General features: G+C 44.4%; 1 protein-coding gene across 4 annotated transcripts in view; it reads right to left on the bottom strand.

Annotated features, from left to right (window-relative positions):
- snx21 (sorting nexin family member 21) overlaps positions 1–18,853 on the bottom strand; it is a 32,733-nt gene extending 13,880 nt beyond the window's left edge. Inside the window, exons 1-3 of one of the 4 annotated variants that reach the window (XM_023957001.2) lie at positions 18,676–18,818; positions 5,244–5,310; positions 3,971–4,280 (exon numbers count right to left, since the gene is read on the bottom strand). In XM_023957001.2, the coding sequence (XP_023812769.2) occupies positions 3,971–4,262 (292 nt within the window). In that variant the 5' untranslated portion in view covers positions 4,263–4,280; positions 5,244–5,310; positions 18,676–18,818. Of the gene's footprint in view, positions 1–3,970; positions 4,281–5,243; positions 5,311–18,675 lie in introns of all 4 variants that reach the window. The other 3 variants (XM_078950119.1, XM_023957000.2, XM_078950117.1) reach the window with 3 other exon arrangements.
- Between the last annotated feature and the right edge of the window lie 2,116 nt (positions 18,854–20,969).

Below are 20,969 nucleotides of genomic sequence, written 5' to 3'. Positions count from 1 at the left end.
TGGTCTAGTCTGGTTTATACGTAGTGAGTTTCTTTCCGCTACTACTGCGCGCCTCTGGCATCGCATCGCGCCCGACAAGGACTGGTCTAATGAAAGAAAAAAAAAAAAAGTATAATTAAAGATTTGTCTGCGAGCCACATGTGACCATCAAAAGAGCCGTATATGGCTCGCAAGCCATAGGTTCCCGACCCCTGGTGTAGAAGCAATAATATAATTTTGAATGAATGGGATTTCAGGATGTTATGGATCAAACCCAACAGCAGGACACAGGAATGATGCACATTATTGGGTTAACTTTACACTGAAAAATGCAACCAAACTTAATAGACCTGTGACTAGTCAGCATGACATAAATATATTCATATACGGTAACCTAAACTAGTACCAAAAATCCACTGATTTTACACACAAAGGCACAACAGGGCTTATATGATTTGATTAAGCCAACCCCCACGACACTCATCAGTGAACAAGGCTGTTTGAAAATGAGTCTCCAAGTCTGTCTGGCCCACTGCAGCTGTTCCTGCATGTGAGTGTTGTTTAGGGGGCCTGAATAGAAGGTTTACATAGAACAGCAAGCCTCTGGAGGATCCTACACCTTGATGTTGGTGGGACTCCAGAGACACCAGCAGCTTCAAATGTGTGCTTGCTGCTTTGTAATGGTATTTTAGCAGCTTCTCCTGGCAGAAAACCTTTGTCATTCTGCTTTTATCTGCAGCTACCCGTGTGTGCTCTGAATCAGCCACAAATACCGTATCTCACGACTAGAAGGCACACTTAAAAGTCATACATTTTCTTCAGCCAGCAGGGGCACCCTTTGAGCCGGTGCACCTTCTGTGTAGTTGTGGGTCATAGAAGAAGATGGAGTGAGGAAGGGAGAGAGACGTCCAGGCCAAGTGGAACCTAACTGCGTTGCAACTATCTGCAATTTAAAACTGTCTATGGTTCGTCTTTCTCATAATTCACATCCAAAGGCTCCGCCTTTATTTATACAGACACGTAACTTTGCGCTGCAGAAAATAGTTCCCAAACAAAACATGTGGTGATATTCATCAAAATCTAACAGTGCGCCCTCATGTTTGGTGTTACGAAGTGAAGGAGAACAGTAATAAACCCCTCCAAAACAAAATCCTCCGGCGGGCGGCTGTGTCGCGCACTTAAGAACGCACGCAGCTTGAAATGGAAATTAATAATTAGAACGCAGTAAATTTGTCGTATTTTTTCGCGAGACGGAAACTTCTGTTGTAGAATGAGGATGTGTATGTGCTTCTGAAACTGCGTGCGTGTGTGAGTGGAGGGAGCGTGCCGCCTGCAGCGTAGAGGGAGTGACAACCGAGCGCCGGCAAGAGGGAGTGAGAGGCGCGGCACAGGGAGTGAAGGAGAACAGTAATAAAAGGTTTCCCCCAGAAACCCTTGAAGTCTGAACACAGAACTAGCAGAAAAAGTAAGTTATCAGCAAAGATGAATGCGTTTAATGTGTTTATTATAGTTCCAATCACGCACCATATGCTGAACTTAAAAATTAAATAAAAACTTCCCTGGCTCTGGGGCGGGACGGGACAACCCTCTTGGGGCCCCCGGTCGCTCTGGGTGTCATCCGCTTCGGCTGCGGGGTCTGGGGGTGGGGTGGGGTGGGGGTCTTGTCGGCCCTGTCCTGTGGGGGGGCATTCTGGGGGAGGGGGGGGGCCACTATTGGTACGGGGCAGGGGGGGTTGACGGGTCGGGGTCTCCGCTGAGGCCATCGGCGGTTTCCCCGGCCGGTTGGCTGCCTCGGTCCCGTCGAGGCCTGACCAGAGCTCTTCTAGGGCCGGCGTTTGGGGGTGGGGGCCTGGGCTTGCTCCGGGGGGGGCCGGCGCTTTCTGGCTCCCCTCTCTCTGTGTGGGGGTGGTGGTGCTGGGCCTGGGGTGTCTGCGCCTCCGGGGGTGGGGCCCCGGGGCTGGGTGGGCCTGGCCCCCTTGCTGGGGGGGGGGGGGGGGCGGGGGACGGCTGTTTGACCACCGGGGGACAGTCTATCATCTGTCCCCAACTTACCCCCTTCCTCATATAACCTCATAATAGGGTGAGGGGGTGGGGGGCTTAGCCTGCGATGAGCCTTGGGGGGGGGGGTTTACTAGGCAGTGACCCCCCTCCTGTGGTTGCCGTATGGAGTGGGCCCCCCCTCTTTCGGTTTTATTTGCACCTTAGACATGTAGGGCCCTTGGTAGGGGGGGTGCTTGGACATCACTGCCAGCAAGCAGCGGATGTCCTCCTAGCACCCTACCCGCCAATTTTAACCGCACCTTAGACATTTAGGGCCCCTTGGTGGGGAGGGTGAGGGGACGTCACTGTGAGTAATCAGGAGACGTCCCCTTAGTGCCCTACCCGCCAATTTTAACCGCACCCCCCTTAGTACACACACCCCTCCCCCCTCAATATATACATCCCAACATAAACACACACACATGCACACACACACTCTCTCAAACACACATACACGCACACACATTTTGCAAGGAAGGTGGGACCTAGGACCATCTGTCCCCTGCCTCTTCCCTGGTGGGGGGTACGGGCCCCTTTGCAACGGCGGCTGTGTCCCCGGGGTGCTGGCTTCCTGGGCCCGGCGGTGCTCTCTCCGCGCGGTGGGGGGGTTCACATTACATCTGAGCCGGGGGTGTTCGTGTCCCTGGGGGGTGGGTTCTGGTCCTTGCTCCTGAGTGCTGGGCCCCGCCAAATTTCCAACTGTGGCCGAGCCTGGTCGGGCCATATTTACAACACCCCTTGTGGGCCCTCTTTTTTCCCCGGGGTTCCCCCCTCCTGGGCGGGGGCGGCGGGCCCCTGCCTAGCTCCTCCCTGGACCAACCGTTGGCCGGGCGGATGGCTGCCTGGAGTGCGGAGTGGGTCTCCCTTGGGGGGTCCTGGCCCGTACCTGGGGTTGGGGCGGGGGGATGCCCGGAACTCCTGGGTGGTGGTGGGGTGCTCGTCTGGGGCTGTGGGCGTCCTTCTCCGGTGGGGCCCTGCGTTGGGTTCTCCCGGCGCGGCGGGGGGGCTGCTCTCCTGGTTGGGCTGGGGCGGCGCCCTCTTTCCCTCCGTGCCTCCCTGCTCTCTGGCTCTGGGGGCCTTGCGGCGGCCCTGCTGGCCCTGGCCTGGGTGGCGGGCTTGGTCGCCCGGGCGGCGGTTGTTCCCTGCCGGTTCCCGTGTGGTGTTGGGGGGAATCCGGCTGCCGCTGCTGGTGCGGTGGGGGTCTTGGGGTGGGGATGGCTGGGCACTCTCCCTCCTTCTTTTCACGTTCCACCATCCATTTTAGAAGAACATAAACACTCACCTGAGCACAGGTGTCAGCTCAACAGACTGAATGACTGAAATATTTCACACTAGTTGGTTTTAAGGCATAAGTATGCGTGTGAACACTATCTGTTTTGTGTACATGTCGACAGGTGGACATTTTTGCAACTAACAGGTGTGTTTATAACATTTGAGTGTGTGTGTGGACAGGCTCCGCCCTTTTTTTTTTGTTTGTTTTTTTTTTTACATTTGAACCTTACCATAATGATTAACAACCAGTAAACTTGTTGCTTTATGCTGCTTCATGGTCTTATCCCCCTTCCCCTCCTATTATCACCCCCTACCCCCCCTCTCTCTAACGTCCCTCTCTCTTCTTCCCCTCTTTCCTTTTCCGTCCGGTCCAACACCAAAGATTTTCAGACATGTTTGAAATTAATAAAGTTTGGCCTCAATTACAAAAGGGGTTTATTCAGACATACCTTTGGTTTGTCTGAAGATTAATAACCCCTCTTGTTAAAGTAAAATATGTCCAACCCAAGAGGCCCTCAGCTCTCATCTGTCTGCCTAGCTGTTGGACAGGACAAGTTAAAAAAAAAAAAAAAAAAAAAAAAAAAAAGAAAAAAAAAATTAAATAAAAACTTTCACACACAAAAAAAATTATAGTCACACCCCTACTTTGAAGACCCTCAGAGTTCAAGCAGAACATCACCTGTGCTCGTGGGGCCCTCCTCCATCGACTCGCCCAGGAAGTCCGAGTCGCTGTCCAGCCCCGACCCCTCCCCCTCAGCTCCATCATCAGGTGCTCCATATCCGCTGTCAAAGCACAGTGTCCCTCCGAGGCGGTCCGTTACGCACTCCTCTTCCTCTTCAAGCTCTGCTTCCCATTGGTCTTCACTAAACCTTTCCTCTCTGTGCCCGCCTTCTGTTTCCTGCTCTGGCTCCACCCCCTGGCCATCTTTAAAAAGTGATCGCTTCAGACGGTCCAGGAGCTTGGTTGCCATGACTCTACCTGCATGAGACTTGACAGCACACAGAAAAGAAATGAAAAGTGAGGATGATGCCCTGATGCAGTTTAATTTCTATAGAACTAGGGCTGCTCGATATGAAGAAAACTCACGATTTGTGATATTAATGATCAGTACTGCGATGACGATATAACTCGCGATACATGAACCAATAGCAAAACAAGCAAAAACATCGATTCTATTTCACTGCAACAGTTTAATTTAAACAGGAGTCGACATAACTTAAATTATGCTCCAAATGACCCTCGTCTACAGAGGAAGCGAACATCTAACATAAAAGGGCTCCATCTGATTGGTCAAATCCATAAAGGGATTTTCTTTATTTGTTAAATACTCCAAGGTGCCATAAGATTGTTTTAGCATATTTAAGGTAACATTTATTACAATTTTCGTCTTTTGCAAAATGCTTGATTTCGCCTTAACGATACATTTGCGATTTATTGTGCAGGCCTATATAGAACCAGTTTGCAAATATACACCTAAAACGCTGTATATGTCAGAAAAATTGCGCATTTATAAGAGAGAGGAAATTTTCCTTTTGTTTTTCAACATTTTTTAGAAATCCTCCCTGTGATTAGTGTTGGTTACCTGGATCAAAAGTGTCCTGTAATTAAAAAGTTGCTGTGAGATTTACCTATCAATCGTCAGTCTTTCTTCTAACATGACATAGCGTAGTACAGCACAGGTTTTGGTCATTTTTGATTTAACTAAGCTTATAATTTGTTTATCTAATAGCAGATGTTCCTGTGTTTTTGTCTCCTCCCAGCAGATGCTCGTTCTTCCTCTGTCTGCTTTTCCATTTTTAAAACAAAATGTTTTAAAATGCAATGTTTGATTTGGAAATCGGGGCCCTACAGTCTGAAGGGAGAGTGGAGAGCCACACGAAACCACAAGCCCACAGTCTAAGCAGCCGTTTACCAGCAAGTTCTAGAGAACGTCTGGCTGCCCTCTACTTACAAACTGTATGTAGATGATGCTTTATTTTCCTGCGGGACTTGGTCTTGACTTGGACTTGAGTCCTGATCTGTTGTCAAGAGAAAGATGAGAAACTCCAGACCCAACAATACAGATGCCCTGAAGGCAGCTTTCAAACAGATACCATTACATCTGTACAGAACCACAGGCTGATTGCCTCCACGCCATGACCCACTTAGGCAGTCTATCATGCAAAGGAAGCCCAACCAAGTATTGCATGCATAGAAACATAGATGGTAGGCCTGCACAATATACTGCAAATTTATCGTTATCACGATATCAAGTTGTGTAAAATGCATATCGCAAAAGACAGCAAAAATTGCAATAAATGGTTACCTTAAATTTGCTAAAACAATCTTATGGCAACGTGAAGCATTAAACGAATCAAATAAATCCCTTCATGTTGATCAATTGGATGAAGCCCTATTATGTTAGATGTTCGCCACATATGTAGACAAGGCTCATTTGGAGTTTAATTTTTAAGCTGTTGCGATGAAATGGGATTGGGAATGATGTTTTTGGTTGTTTTTTCTAGTTGATATACTGCAAATTATATCATTATCGCAATATTAATCACTAATATCGCATATCGCTAGTTTTCCTCGTATCGTGCAGCCTTAGTAGAAGGTTTTCAGAAGCCAGATATTTGGGCTGAAACATCCTATTTTATTGGTTGGATGTGATATTCTAATTTTCTGAGACATCAAGAAATACAAGTTTGATATTTTGGACTTTGTGTAATAATGGAAAAAGTGCCTTTTACTTTATGAAATTACTTGACAATAAATTCTATTTTAGATATATCTGAATATTCAACACCAATAAAATATAAATAAAACAACAGTCAAGTGTAAGAATATGGATGGAAATCTTAAAATGAATTTGTATTAGTAGCACTCATTGAGTTGTGGTCAGTTGTAGTAGTCCATCCAATGAAGAAAAATCCTCAGGGATGAAGGGGACTGTAAAGCTGCAATGTTCTCAAAAGTTGAAAAAATGGATCCTAAAAACAGGATACACCTGCGAAGCTAAAGTTTGTTTTGGGACTTGCGTGGATTGTCAAAAAGGAGGGAGTTACGGACAAATTCTTGGTAATGTATGTCTGTGAACAAGATGCATCAATAACAGAACTCTGTCCATTTTATTGCAGACTTTTTTCAATTATGGCAAAGATATGTAGACCACTAATAAAATATAGTTAGGATAATTTAAAATTATAGGATTGATCTGGACTGAAATAATATTTAACAATCTTAATTATTTTAATTAGATTGATTCAGATTATTCTGTACATTTTTGGTCTGGTTTGATTTTTTTCTAGTTTTCTTGGTGTAGCATCTAAGGAGAACTTTGGTTGTTAAATTATGATGTAAATTTTAACTTAATAAAATTATCTTTTTAAGGCTTTCATTGTGCATCTGATCTCTAAACAGTTCAGTTAAAGTAACACGGATGGTGCATTTCTTACCTCACTGAAAAACAACCTGTAGACCCCAAAGCCCTCACAAACATGAGCCAGAGCAATACTTCAGTGCGAGTTCTTTGACTGCAGTACAGATCCTTTAGTGGACGGAAAATAAGCACGGCTGCATGTTCCAAGAGCGCTAAAACTTTCATTTAAAACCTAAAAAACTTGAAAACCAATGCGCTAAACCTGGGATTAAGAGGAATTGTCAAATCATTCATTTACAGAATCAGGGTCAGTGAAAAACTGTTCAGTCTGAGCTGATTAGACACACTGATCCAGATCAGGGGTGGCAGCCGGCGGAGCCAGCTCCTGTTTCAGAGCTGGCAGCTTCTCTGAATGGAAATCATGCCACACATCAATAATGCAGAGACCTGCTGACTGCAGACCATAGCCTGCAGCAATGACGATGACAAAATGAGGCTGCATTCTCTCCCTGAGGAGATCTAGCATGTAAAATCTAAGGAAACCTGCAGGGAGGAAAAACTGAGGTCCAATCTCTTAAAGTCTAAAATGTTTGAATATTACAGTTCACTGACGGTGAAGCTAAAAAAATACAAAACTAGTAAAGTTTCTCCTCCTAAATTAACCAGTGTTGGGAACACTATGGTAGTTCCGATCCACCAATAACAGGTAGCCAGCTTCAAAAACCAGCAGCACAAACAAACAGAAGGTTCTTCAATTACAGTCCCCTCAGAACTATCTCAACAAAAGTTAATCAGCAATAGATAAAAATGACAACACATTTTGGAACAGGACATTTTTTGATGCATGACTAAAATACATTCAAATTCTATGAACCTAAATACTATTTATGGTAGAACAGGAGGGGATGCATGACGGTGTAGTGCTTAGCGCATGTGTGGGTTTACTGCTGGTGCTTCCATAGTCCAAAAACATGCTACATAGATTGAGTGGCATCTATAATTTGTCCCAAGGTGTAAATCTGTGAGTGTGTGAGCGGATGTGTGACCCTGCAACAGACTGGCGGCCTGGCCACGGTGTAGCCCACCTTCACACAACAGTAGCAGTGATAGGCTTCAGTAACCCTGTGACCCCTAAAGTCACAGGGTTCTGAGGATGGACGGATGGATAGATAAAATTGTATAATCTATCTGAATTGATCCAAGCTTCATAAATCAATAATCGATCCATAAAAGTAGAATTCAATGCTTTATTCCTTTCCTTTCCCAGTGACCCAACGTTACTATCGTGAGGTTTTGTAAGATTTGGTGAGATCAAGCTTCTAATAATATACTCTGATACATCGACTGTTATTTTAACAATAACAGCAGTAAAGCCAAAGTCCACTAGCTTGATGCTAACGTATAATGGAATTTCCCAAAGGACAGCTAATGCTAACGCTCAGTCGACCTAAACATACATTGCTGACTACATTAACAGCTTTACAGTAGGGGTGTGTATTGGCAAGAGTCTGGCGATACGATACGTATACCGATACGCGCCCCGCGATACGATACGCATCCCGATACGCATCCCGATACGCGTTCCGCGATACGATACATATCCTGATATTTTACCAAAACTTTTTTCTTTTAGTATGACTTTGAAAAAACTGTACCTGAATTTCAATGTCTTCCACTGTAATAAAGTGGTCAAATTCAGTTTATTTAATTATCGCAATGTTAACACTGCAACTGTATTTCATATATAAGTTCCGTTTACCAAGGCAAATTCATTGTGCTTTTATTTTGGTAAGTTAAAATACAGAAAGGGAACAGTCAAAATTGTATGATTTCTACAACAAAATATGTTTCGGTATAAGAAAAAACAAAGAATGAATGTGTCTTAACCAATAAGTTTGTATTGGGGAAATAAAATGCTGCTTATTTTCAACATTACTTATGTAGCTTCTCCAGTACTTTTAAACCAGGGGTCACCAAAATTTTTGAGATCGAGGGCTATTTCATGGGCACTAAGTGGTATGAGGGGGCCACTTAAAACCTCCTAGCCCCCCCACCACCACCACCCACCCACCCACACACACACACACAACACAAGCACAATTTGAGGACATCCTTTTGTGTGCCCTATTTTTATTTCCTCATTTCACACACAAAAACATGCATGAATTTTCTAGACTCATATTACATGGGGGTCAAACTCAGTTGCAGAGGGGGCCTAAATCCAAAACACACTTTAGGTTGCGGGCCGAACAACCATTCAGGAGCCTGAATGGTGCTTCGAAAATATAGGGGGGGGGGGGGGGCACATTGATTCTTTCCAGAAAGAATAAAGTGTGATGATGAGGCAGCGTGACAGAACGAAGGAAAGTTGCTTTCATGTGACAAAGGTGCTTTGTTTAGAGCAGTCTGCTCTGCTGCACCTTTGCAGGCACGCTTCTCACACGCGGAAGTAAACTGGTAACGCTCCTCGCCACGATGTCTGCCTTTTTTCAGAGCGTTGTACACATCCCTCTGATCCATCAGGTCACTAAACTAGAATGTATTCCTGGGAGGTTCTGCAGAACTTTAGCCCGCTTTGCCGATAGCATTTTAGCCGATGCTAAGCGCATTAGCCTATTAGCCGTATTACCTGCCGTGCTTCCCTCATATTTCTCTGAGCCGCTAAAAGGACCACAATCCTCGTTTATATATGTTGCTGGCAGCAACATGGCTCAGAGTTTCTGTTTGGTATCCATCCCAAGTAAAAACAAAGTAGTTCATGTCTCATAACAACAGAACAAGCTGCCTCTGGCTGCAGTCTTTCTGTTATTTTGCGTGGTGAGTTGCTGCTCTAAGAGGCTCCGTGTGCTCTGCTGCCAACTAGCGGTCGGAGGGTGAGGTGGACAACAAGAGTCAGACATTGAAGGACGCTCAGAAATAATTAAAGAAATATCATCCTGGAAGAATTTTGAATCTATACAAGTATTGCCAAATGAACTATCGCAATATTTTGTCGAATCGATTTTTTCTTACACCCCTACTTTACAGTGCTCAGCATATACGAGTACTTCCCACTACATTTGCCAAAAAACCTTTAGGGACCTTTTAGAATCAACATTTTCTGTGAAATACTAAACTACAAAATACACCTCCAAAGGTGGGCCATTGGTTACAAACAACATATGATCATTTGCACACACAAAAAAGTTATTTTTCCAAACAAATTAATTCAAGACCATGTTGCAAAAATGAGTTCACTACAGTCATAGTCCTAGGAGAAAAGCCAAACTTCAGACTACCAAATTCTAATTAACATGCAATCAAGCACAGGCGAGTCTAATAATTAATTCAAGAGGTGTCCAGCACACAGGTGACTAGAAAAGGGCATTTCTTAACAAAGAACAGCCCTTCCCATTTCACGCTGTCAGCAATGGCTTCCCACAGAAAATAAATGTCACAAAATATGAGAAGGGAAATTATTTCTTTGGACAAGAAGTGTGAGAACTACAAGAAGATAAGCAAAGCTTTACATATCAGTCAAAATACTTAAGTGATCCAAACATTGAATAAAGATGGAAGTGCAACCATCCTACAGAGATGTCCAGGCCGTCCACGTAAGCTAACATCTCAACAGGAGCGTCTTCTGATGAGAAGGGTTAAAGAAGATCGCCATGACCAGGGGACAGTCTATCAGCTGTCCCCGACTTTCCCCCTTCCTCATATTAATATATAATATTAATATTGATATTAGGGTGATGGGGGTGGGGGGTTTAGCCTGCGTGCACCTTGGGGGGGAGAAGCTACTTGGCAGTGGTCCGCCTCCCATGGTTGCCGTATGGAATGGGCCCCCCCTCTCTCGGTTTTATTTGCACCTTTGACATATAGGGCCCTTTGGTAGGGAGGGGGGGGGGTGCTTGGACATCACTGCCAGCAAGCAGCAGATGTCCTCCTAGCGCCCTACCTGCCAATTTTAACTGCACCTTAGACATTTAGGGCCCTCAGGTAGGGAGGGTGATGGGACATCACTGTGAGTAATCAGGAGATGTCCCCTCAGTGCCCTGCCCGCCAATTCAAACTGCACCCCCTTAGTACACACACCCTTTACTCCTCCAAATATATATTCCCTCATAAACACACATACATGCACACACACACGCTCACAAACACACAAGCATGTCGCAAGGAAGGTGGGACCTTGCACCATCTGTCCCCTACCCCATCCCTGGTAGGGGGTACTGGGCCCTTGGCAACGGTGGCCCCGGTCGTCCCCTGGGTGCTGGTTTTCTGGGCCCGGCGGTGCTCTCTCTATACAGAGAGGGATCCCTGAGCTTTCTGGCAAAGCCAAGAGCCGGGGATCATATCACACCTGAGCCGGGGGTGTCCGTGTCCCTGTGGTGTGGATCCAGGTCCTTGCCCCTGAGTGCTGGGCCTTGCCAAATTTCCAACGGTGGCCGAGTCTGCCTTGCTCCTTCCTGGACCAGCCGTGGGCCGAGTGGGTGGCTGCCTGGAGCGCGGAGCGGGTCTCCCTTTGGGGGGTCCTGGCCCGTACCTGGGGTGGGGCGGGGGGATCCCAGAACTCCTGGGTGGTGATGAGGTGCTCGTCTGGGGCTGTGGGCACTCTTCTCGGGTGGGGCCCGGCGTTGGGCTTTCCCGGCGCGGCGGGGGGGCTGCTCTCCTGGTTGGGCCGGGGCTGCACTCTCTGTCCCCCCGGGCTCTGGGGGCCCCGTGGCGGTCCTACTGGCCCTGGCGGCGGATGTGATCACCCGGGGGCAGTTGTTCTCTGCCTGCTGTCGAGTGGTGTTGGGGGGGTTCAGGCTGCCGCCGCTGCTGCGGCAGGGGTATTGGTGTGGGGATGGCTGGAAACTCTCCCTCCTTTTCACATTCCACCATTTTAGAAGAACATAAACACTCACTTAAGCACAGGTGTTAGCTCACATTTGCACTAATATTTTGTGTGATTGAATGGAATATTTCACACTAGTTGGTTTGAAGGCATAAGAATGCGTGTGTGAACAATATCTGTATTGTGTACATGTTGACGTGAACATTTTTGGAGCCAACAGGTGTGTTTATAACATTTGATTTTGTGGGTGGACAGGCCCCGCCTTTATAGATTTGTATTACATCTGAACTCACCGAAATGATAAACACCCAGCAACTTTTTAATTTATGCTGCTTCGTGGTTTTACCCCCCCCCCCCCCCCCCCCCCATTATAATTACCTTTCTAACCCCCCTTCTAATATCCCTCTCTCTTCTTCCCTCTTTCCCTTTTCCGTCCGGTCCAACACAAAACATTTTCAAATACGATTAAAATGAATAAAGTTTGGCCTCGATTACAAAAGGGGTTTATTCAGACATACCTCTGGTTTGTCAGAAAATTCAGAACCCCTGTTGTTAAAGTAAAATATGTCCAACACAAGAGGCCTTCAGCTCTCATCTGTTTGCCCAGCTGTTGGACAGGACAAGTTTAAAAAAAAAAAAGCAGTACAAAGCCAAACTGGAGTGACTGTTTCCCGTGACATCATACGGCGCACATTCCAGAAGAATGACATGCTTTGCTATCGTCCATGAACGAAGCCTCTCCTAAAGCCCATGCACAAAAACGCACACCTAGAATTTGCTAGACCCCATGCTGAAAAAGATGAAGACTACTGGGGCTCAATACTCGGGAGTGATGAGACAAAAATCACCCTTTTTGGAATTGATGGTTTTAAAACTGTATGGCGTCAGGTGAGGATTTCAAGGAAAATGCATGGTTCCTACAGTGAAACATGGCGGTGACAGTGTCCTAATGTGGCCTGCATGAGTGATGCTGGTGTGGGCGGGGGGGGCTACAGAGACGTCCAGGCCGTCCACGTAAGCTAACATCTCAACAGGAGCGTCTTCTGATGAGAAGAGTTAAAGAAGACCGCCATGCAAGTTCACCACAGTTAGCTAAAGCTAATTTCGTGTTATGAAGTTAAAGAAGTGTTCAATAAAACTCAACCTTGTGGAAAGTTTGGAAATGTTTCTTTTGTTCATTGAAATACTGATTTTTAAAGCGGGTGTACTCATTTAACCTGAGCTCTGTATAAACTCACAGGCAGGAACTTTCCAAACTCCTATAAGTAAACTTTTTTTGAAGTAACCATTTGTGGTCTAAAGCTGTCCTCTAGAATAAAGTGTAAAGCTTTAGCGCGAGCTCCACCAAGTGGCCAAACTGAAACGCCCTCCAGGAGAGGCAGAACATTTACTTTGGTAATATGAGGGAGTTTAGAGTCTTTACAATCTTAATGATCCGCACATTTTTGTTGGAGCTTCTCTGTTTAAGAAATCATGTAATCATAGTGTTAACAATCTCACTAACAATATTTCACTGATAAATTTTACACTATGTGAACTGCATTTAGATTAGTATAAATATCTTTAAAACATACATAGATTATTAATGTATTTCTATACAGATATGTCTAAATGTGTCTAAAATCATGAATAGAGATGATTCAGGCTCTGGTGAATCAAATTGAATCGATTCTTGAAATGATTGGTGTTACCCGGCCCTAGACAGAGGTTCTTCAATCTGTGGCTGTGGAATGCAGTGTTCTCTCATTTATTGTGGGGTTAAGTTCTAAAAATAACCTGTGATAGATGAAATCCACGAAGTAGGATTACAGACGTTTTAGGGTGTAAAACTCCTCACTACACAGTTTCAACACTTCTCTCAAACAGACATGAACATTTTCACACTTTACTCTTTCATTTAAACTCACATTAAGTTCAAACCTTCATAGAAAGATAAGTCCAGTACTGTAGAAGAAAAACTAAGATCTGATCATAGTGGAAAACTTGAAAACTGATGAGATTGATTGACAAAGTCTAAAGCCTTTTTACAAAGTGTGCTGGGAAAAAAAACATGCAATATTACAATAAAAAAAACTCACAAAGCAGCGAGACAGTGAAAAATGAACCACGATAAAGTGAGGGAACACTTGCACTTAAAAAAGAAAACAATATTCTTTACTGGTAAATTGTGAAGGCTTTAAAAGTCTCATCTACCATAATTAAGAAAAACTAAAGCTGTTTTTGTCAGGAACAAGACTAAACATCAAATACTGCATGGTGATTGTGTTTCAGACCTCAGACGAGTCTGCATCATTTATCAGCAGTACCATGTCTGTCACACCGATAATAGACTAAATTAAACTTCTAGAATGTAAAGTCTGAAAACACAACCCTGCAAATGAAATTCCAAGATCTTTTGTCAATAGGAAGCCATACATGAATAGGGTCCTGGAGCAATGCTGAATCCTGCAGGACAAAACGCTGTTGTGATTAGAGAAGTACAGATGCTAAAACCATCCCGCCTGCCGTCCAGAGAACATTTAGTGTCTGTAAAATTCTTCAACATTGGACCTTTAGCTCCAGTGTTTCCAGTCTACCGTAACATTTTCAACCGTCAATGCATTGAACACAATTCCAGCAGATTTTGAAGCAGGGAAACGCATCTCTAAGCTGATATGCAGCACCGTGCAGTTAGGAAGTGTTTGTGTAATCAGCGTTTATCAGCGGATACCGCCGCAGAGAAAAGCAGAACCGCAGCTCTACGTTAATAATGTGTTGCATATCACATACAACGCCCCCCCCCCCCCCTCCTCTCGGTTTTAACTGCACATTAGACATTTAGGACCCTTGGTAGGGGGGGGGGGGGGGGGGGGGGGGGGGGGCTTGGACATCACTGCCAGCAAGCAGCAGATGTCCTTTCGGCGTCCTACCCATCAATTTTAATTGCACCTTAGACATTTAGGGCCCCTTGCTGGGGAGGGTGTTTGGACATCACTGTGAGTAATCAGGACATGTCCACTCAGTGCCTTACCCGCCAATTTTAACTGCACTCCTTTAGTACACACACCCTTTACCCCTCAAAAATATACCCCCCAACACACTTACACACACGCTTACAAACACACATACATTATACAAGGCCGATGGGACCTCAGACCATCTATCCCCAACCCCATCCCTGATAGGGGGTACAGCGGCCGTGTTCCTTGGCTGCTGGCTTCCTGGGCCCGGCGGCCCTCTCTCCACGCGGCGAGAGGGATCCCTGTGCTCTCTGGCAAGACCGGGGGCCAGGGTTCACATTACATCTGAGCCTGGGGGTGTCCGTGTCCCGGCAGTGTGGGTTCTGGTCCTTTCTCTCGAGCGCTGACCCTCTCCAGATTCCATCTATGGGTTTTCCTGGTCGGGCCATGGTAACAACATTCCTTGTGGACCCCCGCCTCTGTTGGGTGTCCTCCTCCTGGGCAGGGGTGGCTGCCCCCTGCCTTGCTCTCACCTGGACCAAGCGTGGACTGGGTGGGTGTTTAACTGGGGCGTGGGGCGGGTCTCCCGTGGGGGGCCCTTTCCTGTGCCCACTGTGCCCAGGGTGGGGGGTTGCCCAGAACTCCAGAGTGGTGGTGGGCTGTTTGTCTGGGGCTGCTCTCCTGCTGGCCCTTGCTTAGTTGGCGGATGTTATTGCCCGGCAGGCGGTTGTTCTCTATTTGCTACCGTGCGGGTGTTGGGGTGTCCTGCTTGCCGCTGCTGCCGCGGCAGGGGTCTTGGTGTGGGGATGGCTGGACACTCTCCCTCCTTCTTTTTACATTTCATAATTCACTTTAGAAGAACATAAACACTCACTCGAGCACAGGTGTTAGCTCACCTTTGCACAACTAGTTCGTGTGACTGAATGAAATATTTTACATAGATCGATCCGAATGCATAAGTATGCGTGTGTGAACATCAGTTGAACTGTATACATGTTGACATGTTTGTATGTGGAATTTCTTTGTTTTTGGAGCCAACAGGTATGTTTGTGGGATTTGGGGGTGTGTGTGGACAGCCCCCGCCCCTTTTTGGATTTATATCACTTATAAACCTGACTGTAATGATTGTAAACATCCAGCAACTTGCTGCTTTGCGGAAGTTCAAATCACATTTTAAATAAAACACTTCAGAATAAAAATCACAAAGATCACTACGCCAATAAAAAAGCAAAAGAAATAATAAAAAGATAACATTAAATATTTGAAATCAAGACAGTTCCTAAAACTATAACCATTTCAAAAAAAGACAGAAATAGAACAAAAGACAGAGCGACAAAATAACAAATATTTAAGAAAACAAAAGTAATTTTCAGAAATGAAATGTTAAAAATGACAAAGAAGAAACTGGAAAAAGTTGGTTTTATGGGACATCTATGACTGGCTGATGATGTATGTCCATCATTTTAACAGTTATCTGACATGAAGCGCCTCAAACCAAAGACATTCAAGTTACTGCATGTCGTGGGTCCCGTCAGGGAATAATTGGGCAGAGGTGCCAAGGTGAAAGTATTCTTGTTTTATTTAAGAATAGACCACACCACTTGCTCCACAAAGGCTAACCAATATGGAGAGAAATTAGACTCAGTCGGATTTGTGCGTGCGTAATTCTTGATTTGTGCGTAAATTAGGATTTGTGTTTGCATATTCTTGCTTTGTTCGTGCGTAAATTAGGATTTGTGCATAAATTTGGATTTGTGCGTGATTTGTTACTCACATAATACGTTTTGTGTATAAGTTAAAAAAATATAAAATGAAAAAAATACAAAATGCAATTTACGTATGCACAAATTAAGATTACAACAGCTTGAAACTACTTACACACACACATCTTTAAAAAACACGCACGAATCCCTTGTTACGCACACACAAAGCCAAAGTTACGCACGGATCTACCGTGAGACTGTTTTCACGTCTCACAAATTCGTCCGTAAATGCTGCGTTTAAATACCAGTGGATGCTGGGTCATTAGAATTTTCCTATCAGCCTTCCCTTCTAAACGTATCCAGACAATGACTCAATCAATACATGAAGACAGTAGATGTTAGTGTTGAACATAGAGGCTACTTACTTCGGGGCGCTGACCACCGAGATGGCCCGTCATTCTTCCCGTGACTCTCTCAGTCTGACTGCCTTTGAATTTTCCGGAAGAATAAAAACAGTGCCCCCTACTAGTCGTTCCTGTTACGCATTTTGTATCAATTCGGTGTCTCTGAGAATAATATACTTTTAACATATATATTAGCGTTTAAAAGTGAACGTCATATTCTCAGATAATAATTTTTATTTTCCTTTAAAGTTTTTTTAAGCCCTGCTACACCCACTGAAGGAAATACGTTTAGAAGGGAAGGCTGATAGGAAAATTCTAATGACCCAGCATTCCACTGGTATTTAAACGCAGCATTTACGGACGAATTTGTGAGACGTGAAAACAGTCTCACGGTAGATCCGTGCGTAACTTTGGCTTTGTGTGTGCGTAACAAGGGATTCGTGCGTGTTTTTTAAAGATGTGTGTGTGTAAGTAGTTTCAAGCTGTTGTAATCTTAATTTGTGCATAAGTAAATTGCATTTTGTATTTTTTTCATTTTATATTTTTTTAACTTATACACAAAACGTATTATGTGAGTAACAAATCACGCACAAATCCAAATTTATGCACAAATCCTAATTTACGCACGAACAAAGCAAGAATATGCAAACACAAATCCTAATTTACGCACAAATCAAGAATTACGCACGCACAAATCCGACTGAGTCTAATTTCTCTCCATAAACCAAAGGCTAACCCAACAGCTGCTCCCGTCAAAGAATTATGTAATTCAGGATATATGGAGATTCTGGATATGCTCTGTACTAATCATAAAACAAATTTACAAATCATACCCCTCATTTTTCTATCTTTATCAATGAGTTCAAACAATACATGAACACAATGAGAAACTGACAATAAGAAAGGTGTAATAATGACCGCCTGGTTTGTTCCTTTCCTGTTGTTGTCCTGCACTGTTGTGTATTGAATTGCTGCGGTTAATAAAGTTTGAAAATAATAATAATAATAATAATAAAACTTTTTAATATTTTTTCTTACTCAAATTTCAGCTCAGTGAAGCCGACTCCCACTCCAACGATATTGTATCTTTTTCAAAGCATTCCCAGTGGTCTTTTAATCATGATTATGCAGCTTTCAGCCAATATAAAAGAATCTGTGTCGTTTTCTAGGACATAGTTTCTGTAGAGCGGCAGTTCCTTAGCTCTGAGTTGTGGGTAGGACTGATATCTTGTGAAATATTTGTTTACACACTCTCCCTCTAGCTTACAGCCCCAACCCAACACTAGCGGTGCAACAAAAAAAGTGATCAATATCAGAGCTATCCATTCATACAGTTTAGATCCAGATTTCATTCCAGCTCAGAGGAGGAAAACAAAGACACACACGGATCTATTTGCCTGACAGTGGAAAGAAATACTCAGAAATGGCAGTTTTAATCTTTCAATCTTGACAAAAATGATGCCAGAACATGTTAAAAACACCAAAGGCATGAATTTCATTGCAGTGGGTTTTTAAACACCAACTTTTTTATGTGATTTATAATTATTGTAGAACTTTTTTTCAATTAAATAAGTTTTTTTTTTCCAGTTTATAAGTTCATCTTTTTAAAGTCCGAATACCAAATTGACCTAAAGTGACTTTTGAGTTAATGCACTCTGTTCAGTGAAGGTGGGAGCACCAAACCGTAGAGCATCTGAGAAAAAAGTTGGCTACTTCGTCTTCAAGCAGCATTTCACTGCCGACTTCTGTACATCAGAGTATATCCACTAAAACACAGATAAAATCAGGAGGCACCGTTCAAAAGAGGTCTTTGAATGCACTTCATGATGATTGACAGCTAAAAATGACAGCGCGCGCGTCTTTTCAGCGGTCAGAAACTCTGGTTGAGATGACCAGAGTCACCGGTAAACCTCCAGAACGAGCAAACGAGTTGGTTTTCAGCTGTGGACGGCATTTGGGTCGTTCATCCTCCGACTCACCCACACATGCCCCGCTTTAGCGTCAACACAAGCCCACAAGTTGCGCTCGAGGAGCGCTAGCGGCTAACTAGCCTGCACGCAAAGTTAGCTGCCGAGCTAACAAGTTCGCTTCCACTCTTCCTGCGACTCGAGAGTTGCTGCTCCGAGTAAAAGTCCCGAGGTCCGCACAACTCACCCCAGACATTCAGCGGAACGCCGCTGCGTCTCAGCGTCCATCGTGGGTCAGCTCTGCTGGTCCACCAACCTTCATATTGGAGGCAGAACTTCTCCTGACGGACTTTGCTGGACTCGCACTGGCGGCTGAGTCGACTGCATCCTGATTCCTGAAGCTTTGCCCGTCCGGAGCCCGCAGGCAAGAGGGGGCGGGGCCGCAGGGCACCGGGGAGGTGCAATACCCCACTCTGGACGGCAGAGGGCAGTAAAGTATGTCAATACAACACGATTTAATCTAGAAACTGTCGTTTCAACGCTATTTGGTTGAATCCTATAAAGCATTCAACCAAATAGCGTTTTTCTGTTTCTCTTTATTTCTTTATTTATTTAATATAATATCGTCTGCCATTTTCTGATGGTTACCTTCTTCTTCAATTTTTCAGCTATTTTAACCATTCAACTATTAAAATGTTCAGTTTTTTCCAGCTATGACTATTGGTCCTTCAAATCCTTGAACTTTTCAAGATATTCCAGGATTTTTGCCTCCATTAAAATACATGGGGAATCCTTGGTGCAGAAGATTTTCACAAAAATATATTTTTGTTAGTGTGCTGTTTTCACATTATTTATGGTCAACTTTGATCATTTCTTTATTTATTTAGCCAATTATTACCCTCTAAGTTTCATTTTTATTCAGCAATATAGCATTCAACCCTGCATTGTCTTCTGGAAATGCAGCTCCTTCTATTTAAGCTTTGAGATGTCTTCTAAACGGTCAGGGTAACCATGTTTGCAACATAGCTATAAAAGGCATCCCATGACTTAAAAAGGAGCAAATGCCTTCTGATATGTGATATCTGATAATGTGCAAAAATAACATGAAACAATTTTAAACTGTTTCTTCTAATGCTAAACAGCACAGATTTTGTATATTTCCTCATCAACAAAATTGAAGAAGCAATAATAAAAATGGACGCTCAGAGCCCTTCCAGTGCGTGTCCTTTATTCATTCATACTTGGTGATGGTAACTACTGATGCCACCACAGCTGCCCTGGGGCAGACTGACAGGCTGCCAGTACATCCCCTCTGACCGTTACTGGGACTCTGTGGAGCCACCCTGGAGGCAGGGAGGGTGAAGTGTCTTGCCCCAGGACAATGTGACAGTTGACTGGGGAAAGCGGGGTTCAAGCCACGACCCTTTGATCATTGGCCGACCTGCTCAACCGCCTGAGCCACTGCTGCCGTCAAAACTCAAGGAATCTCTGTGTATTGGGGGGAGGGTAAGATAGTGTTGGCCAACTGTTGGTCTTCTGCCAAAAGAAAAGCCATGTTTAAAGTTTAAAGGAAAACCCAACATTTCTGATGAGTGGAGGTGAACGTGCACACTTTACAGGTTATTTGCAAGTTTTATCTCAAATCTGACTAGATTTACATATTGTACAGCAACTGCCCTGCTCTGATCGAGTCTATGGTTGGAAGGACCTTGTATTTTTTCAGCAGGTGAAATCAAAACCCCAAACTTTAGCTTTACAGCAACATTGGAAAAACATGAACCACAAAGTTCGATATTGTGTCAGTGACTTGTGTTAGATGTTACTGTAAATATATAACTCTTTCAGGACCTTTCAGTTGATAAAGACAAGCAGACACTATTTACTTATTGGTTGTCAGGTTCTGGACATGGCCTGTGAATGTGACAGAGGAACGCACACCCGATCTGTATGTATTAGGACACATCCACAAACTGCTCTCCATTTCCACCTCCCAAACCTTTCTGCCCATCTTTACACACACAAAACACACAGAGAAAAAAATCCAGTCATGCACCCTCTGTGCATGGGCTACAATTCTTTCACCAGCTCGCAATATTTTTCAAAATGTGCATGTATCTGTACTTTTTTAAACTTTACTACCTTTTTGTCAACATTTTGTAAACATTGCTGCTGGCAAAAAAAATTAGTTCCCAACGAGTTTGTTAGGTGTTGTTCTTATCTTCTCAGAGCTCAGTGGCCTTGTGGAAGAGTGTCCACCCTGGTGTCCGCCCTGTGACTGGAAGGTCGTTAATTCAAATCAAATCCAGGCCGAGTGATACCAAAGACTCTAAAAATGGGACCCAATGCCTCCCTGCTTGACACTTAGCATTAAGGGGTTGGATTAGGGGGGTTAAGCCACCAAATGGTTCCTGAGCGCGGCTGTGTCTGCAGCTCACCGCTCCCCCAGGGGATGGGTCAAATAAATAAAAAAGTTCACACACCTAGGTGTGTGACAGATAATGGGACTTTAACTTTAACTTCTTATCCTTTCAAAATAAACAG

Source organism: Oryzias latipes, chromosome 7, assembly GCF_053564925.1.
Source record: "Oryzias latipes strain Hd-rR chromosome 7, Olatipes_Hd-rR_3.1".
Lineage (NCBI taxonomy): Eukaryota > Metazoa > Chordata > Actinopteri > Beloniformes > Adrianichthyidae > Oryzias > Oryzias latipes.
The sequence above is the reverse complement of the archived record's forward strand: the minus strand, read 5'-3'. Positions and strand labels throughout refer to the sequence as shown.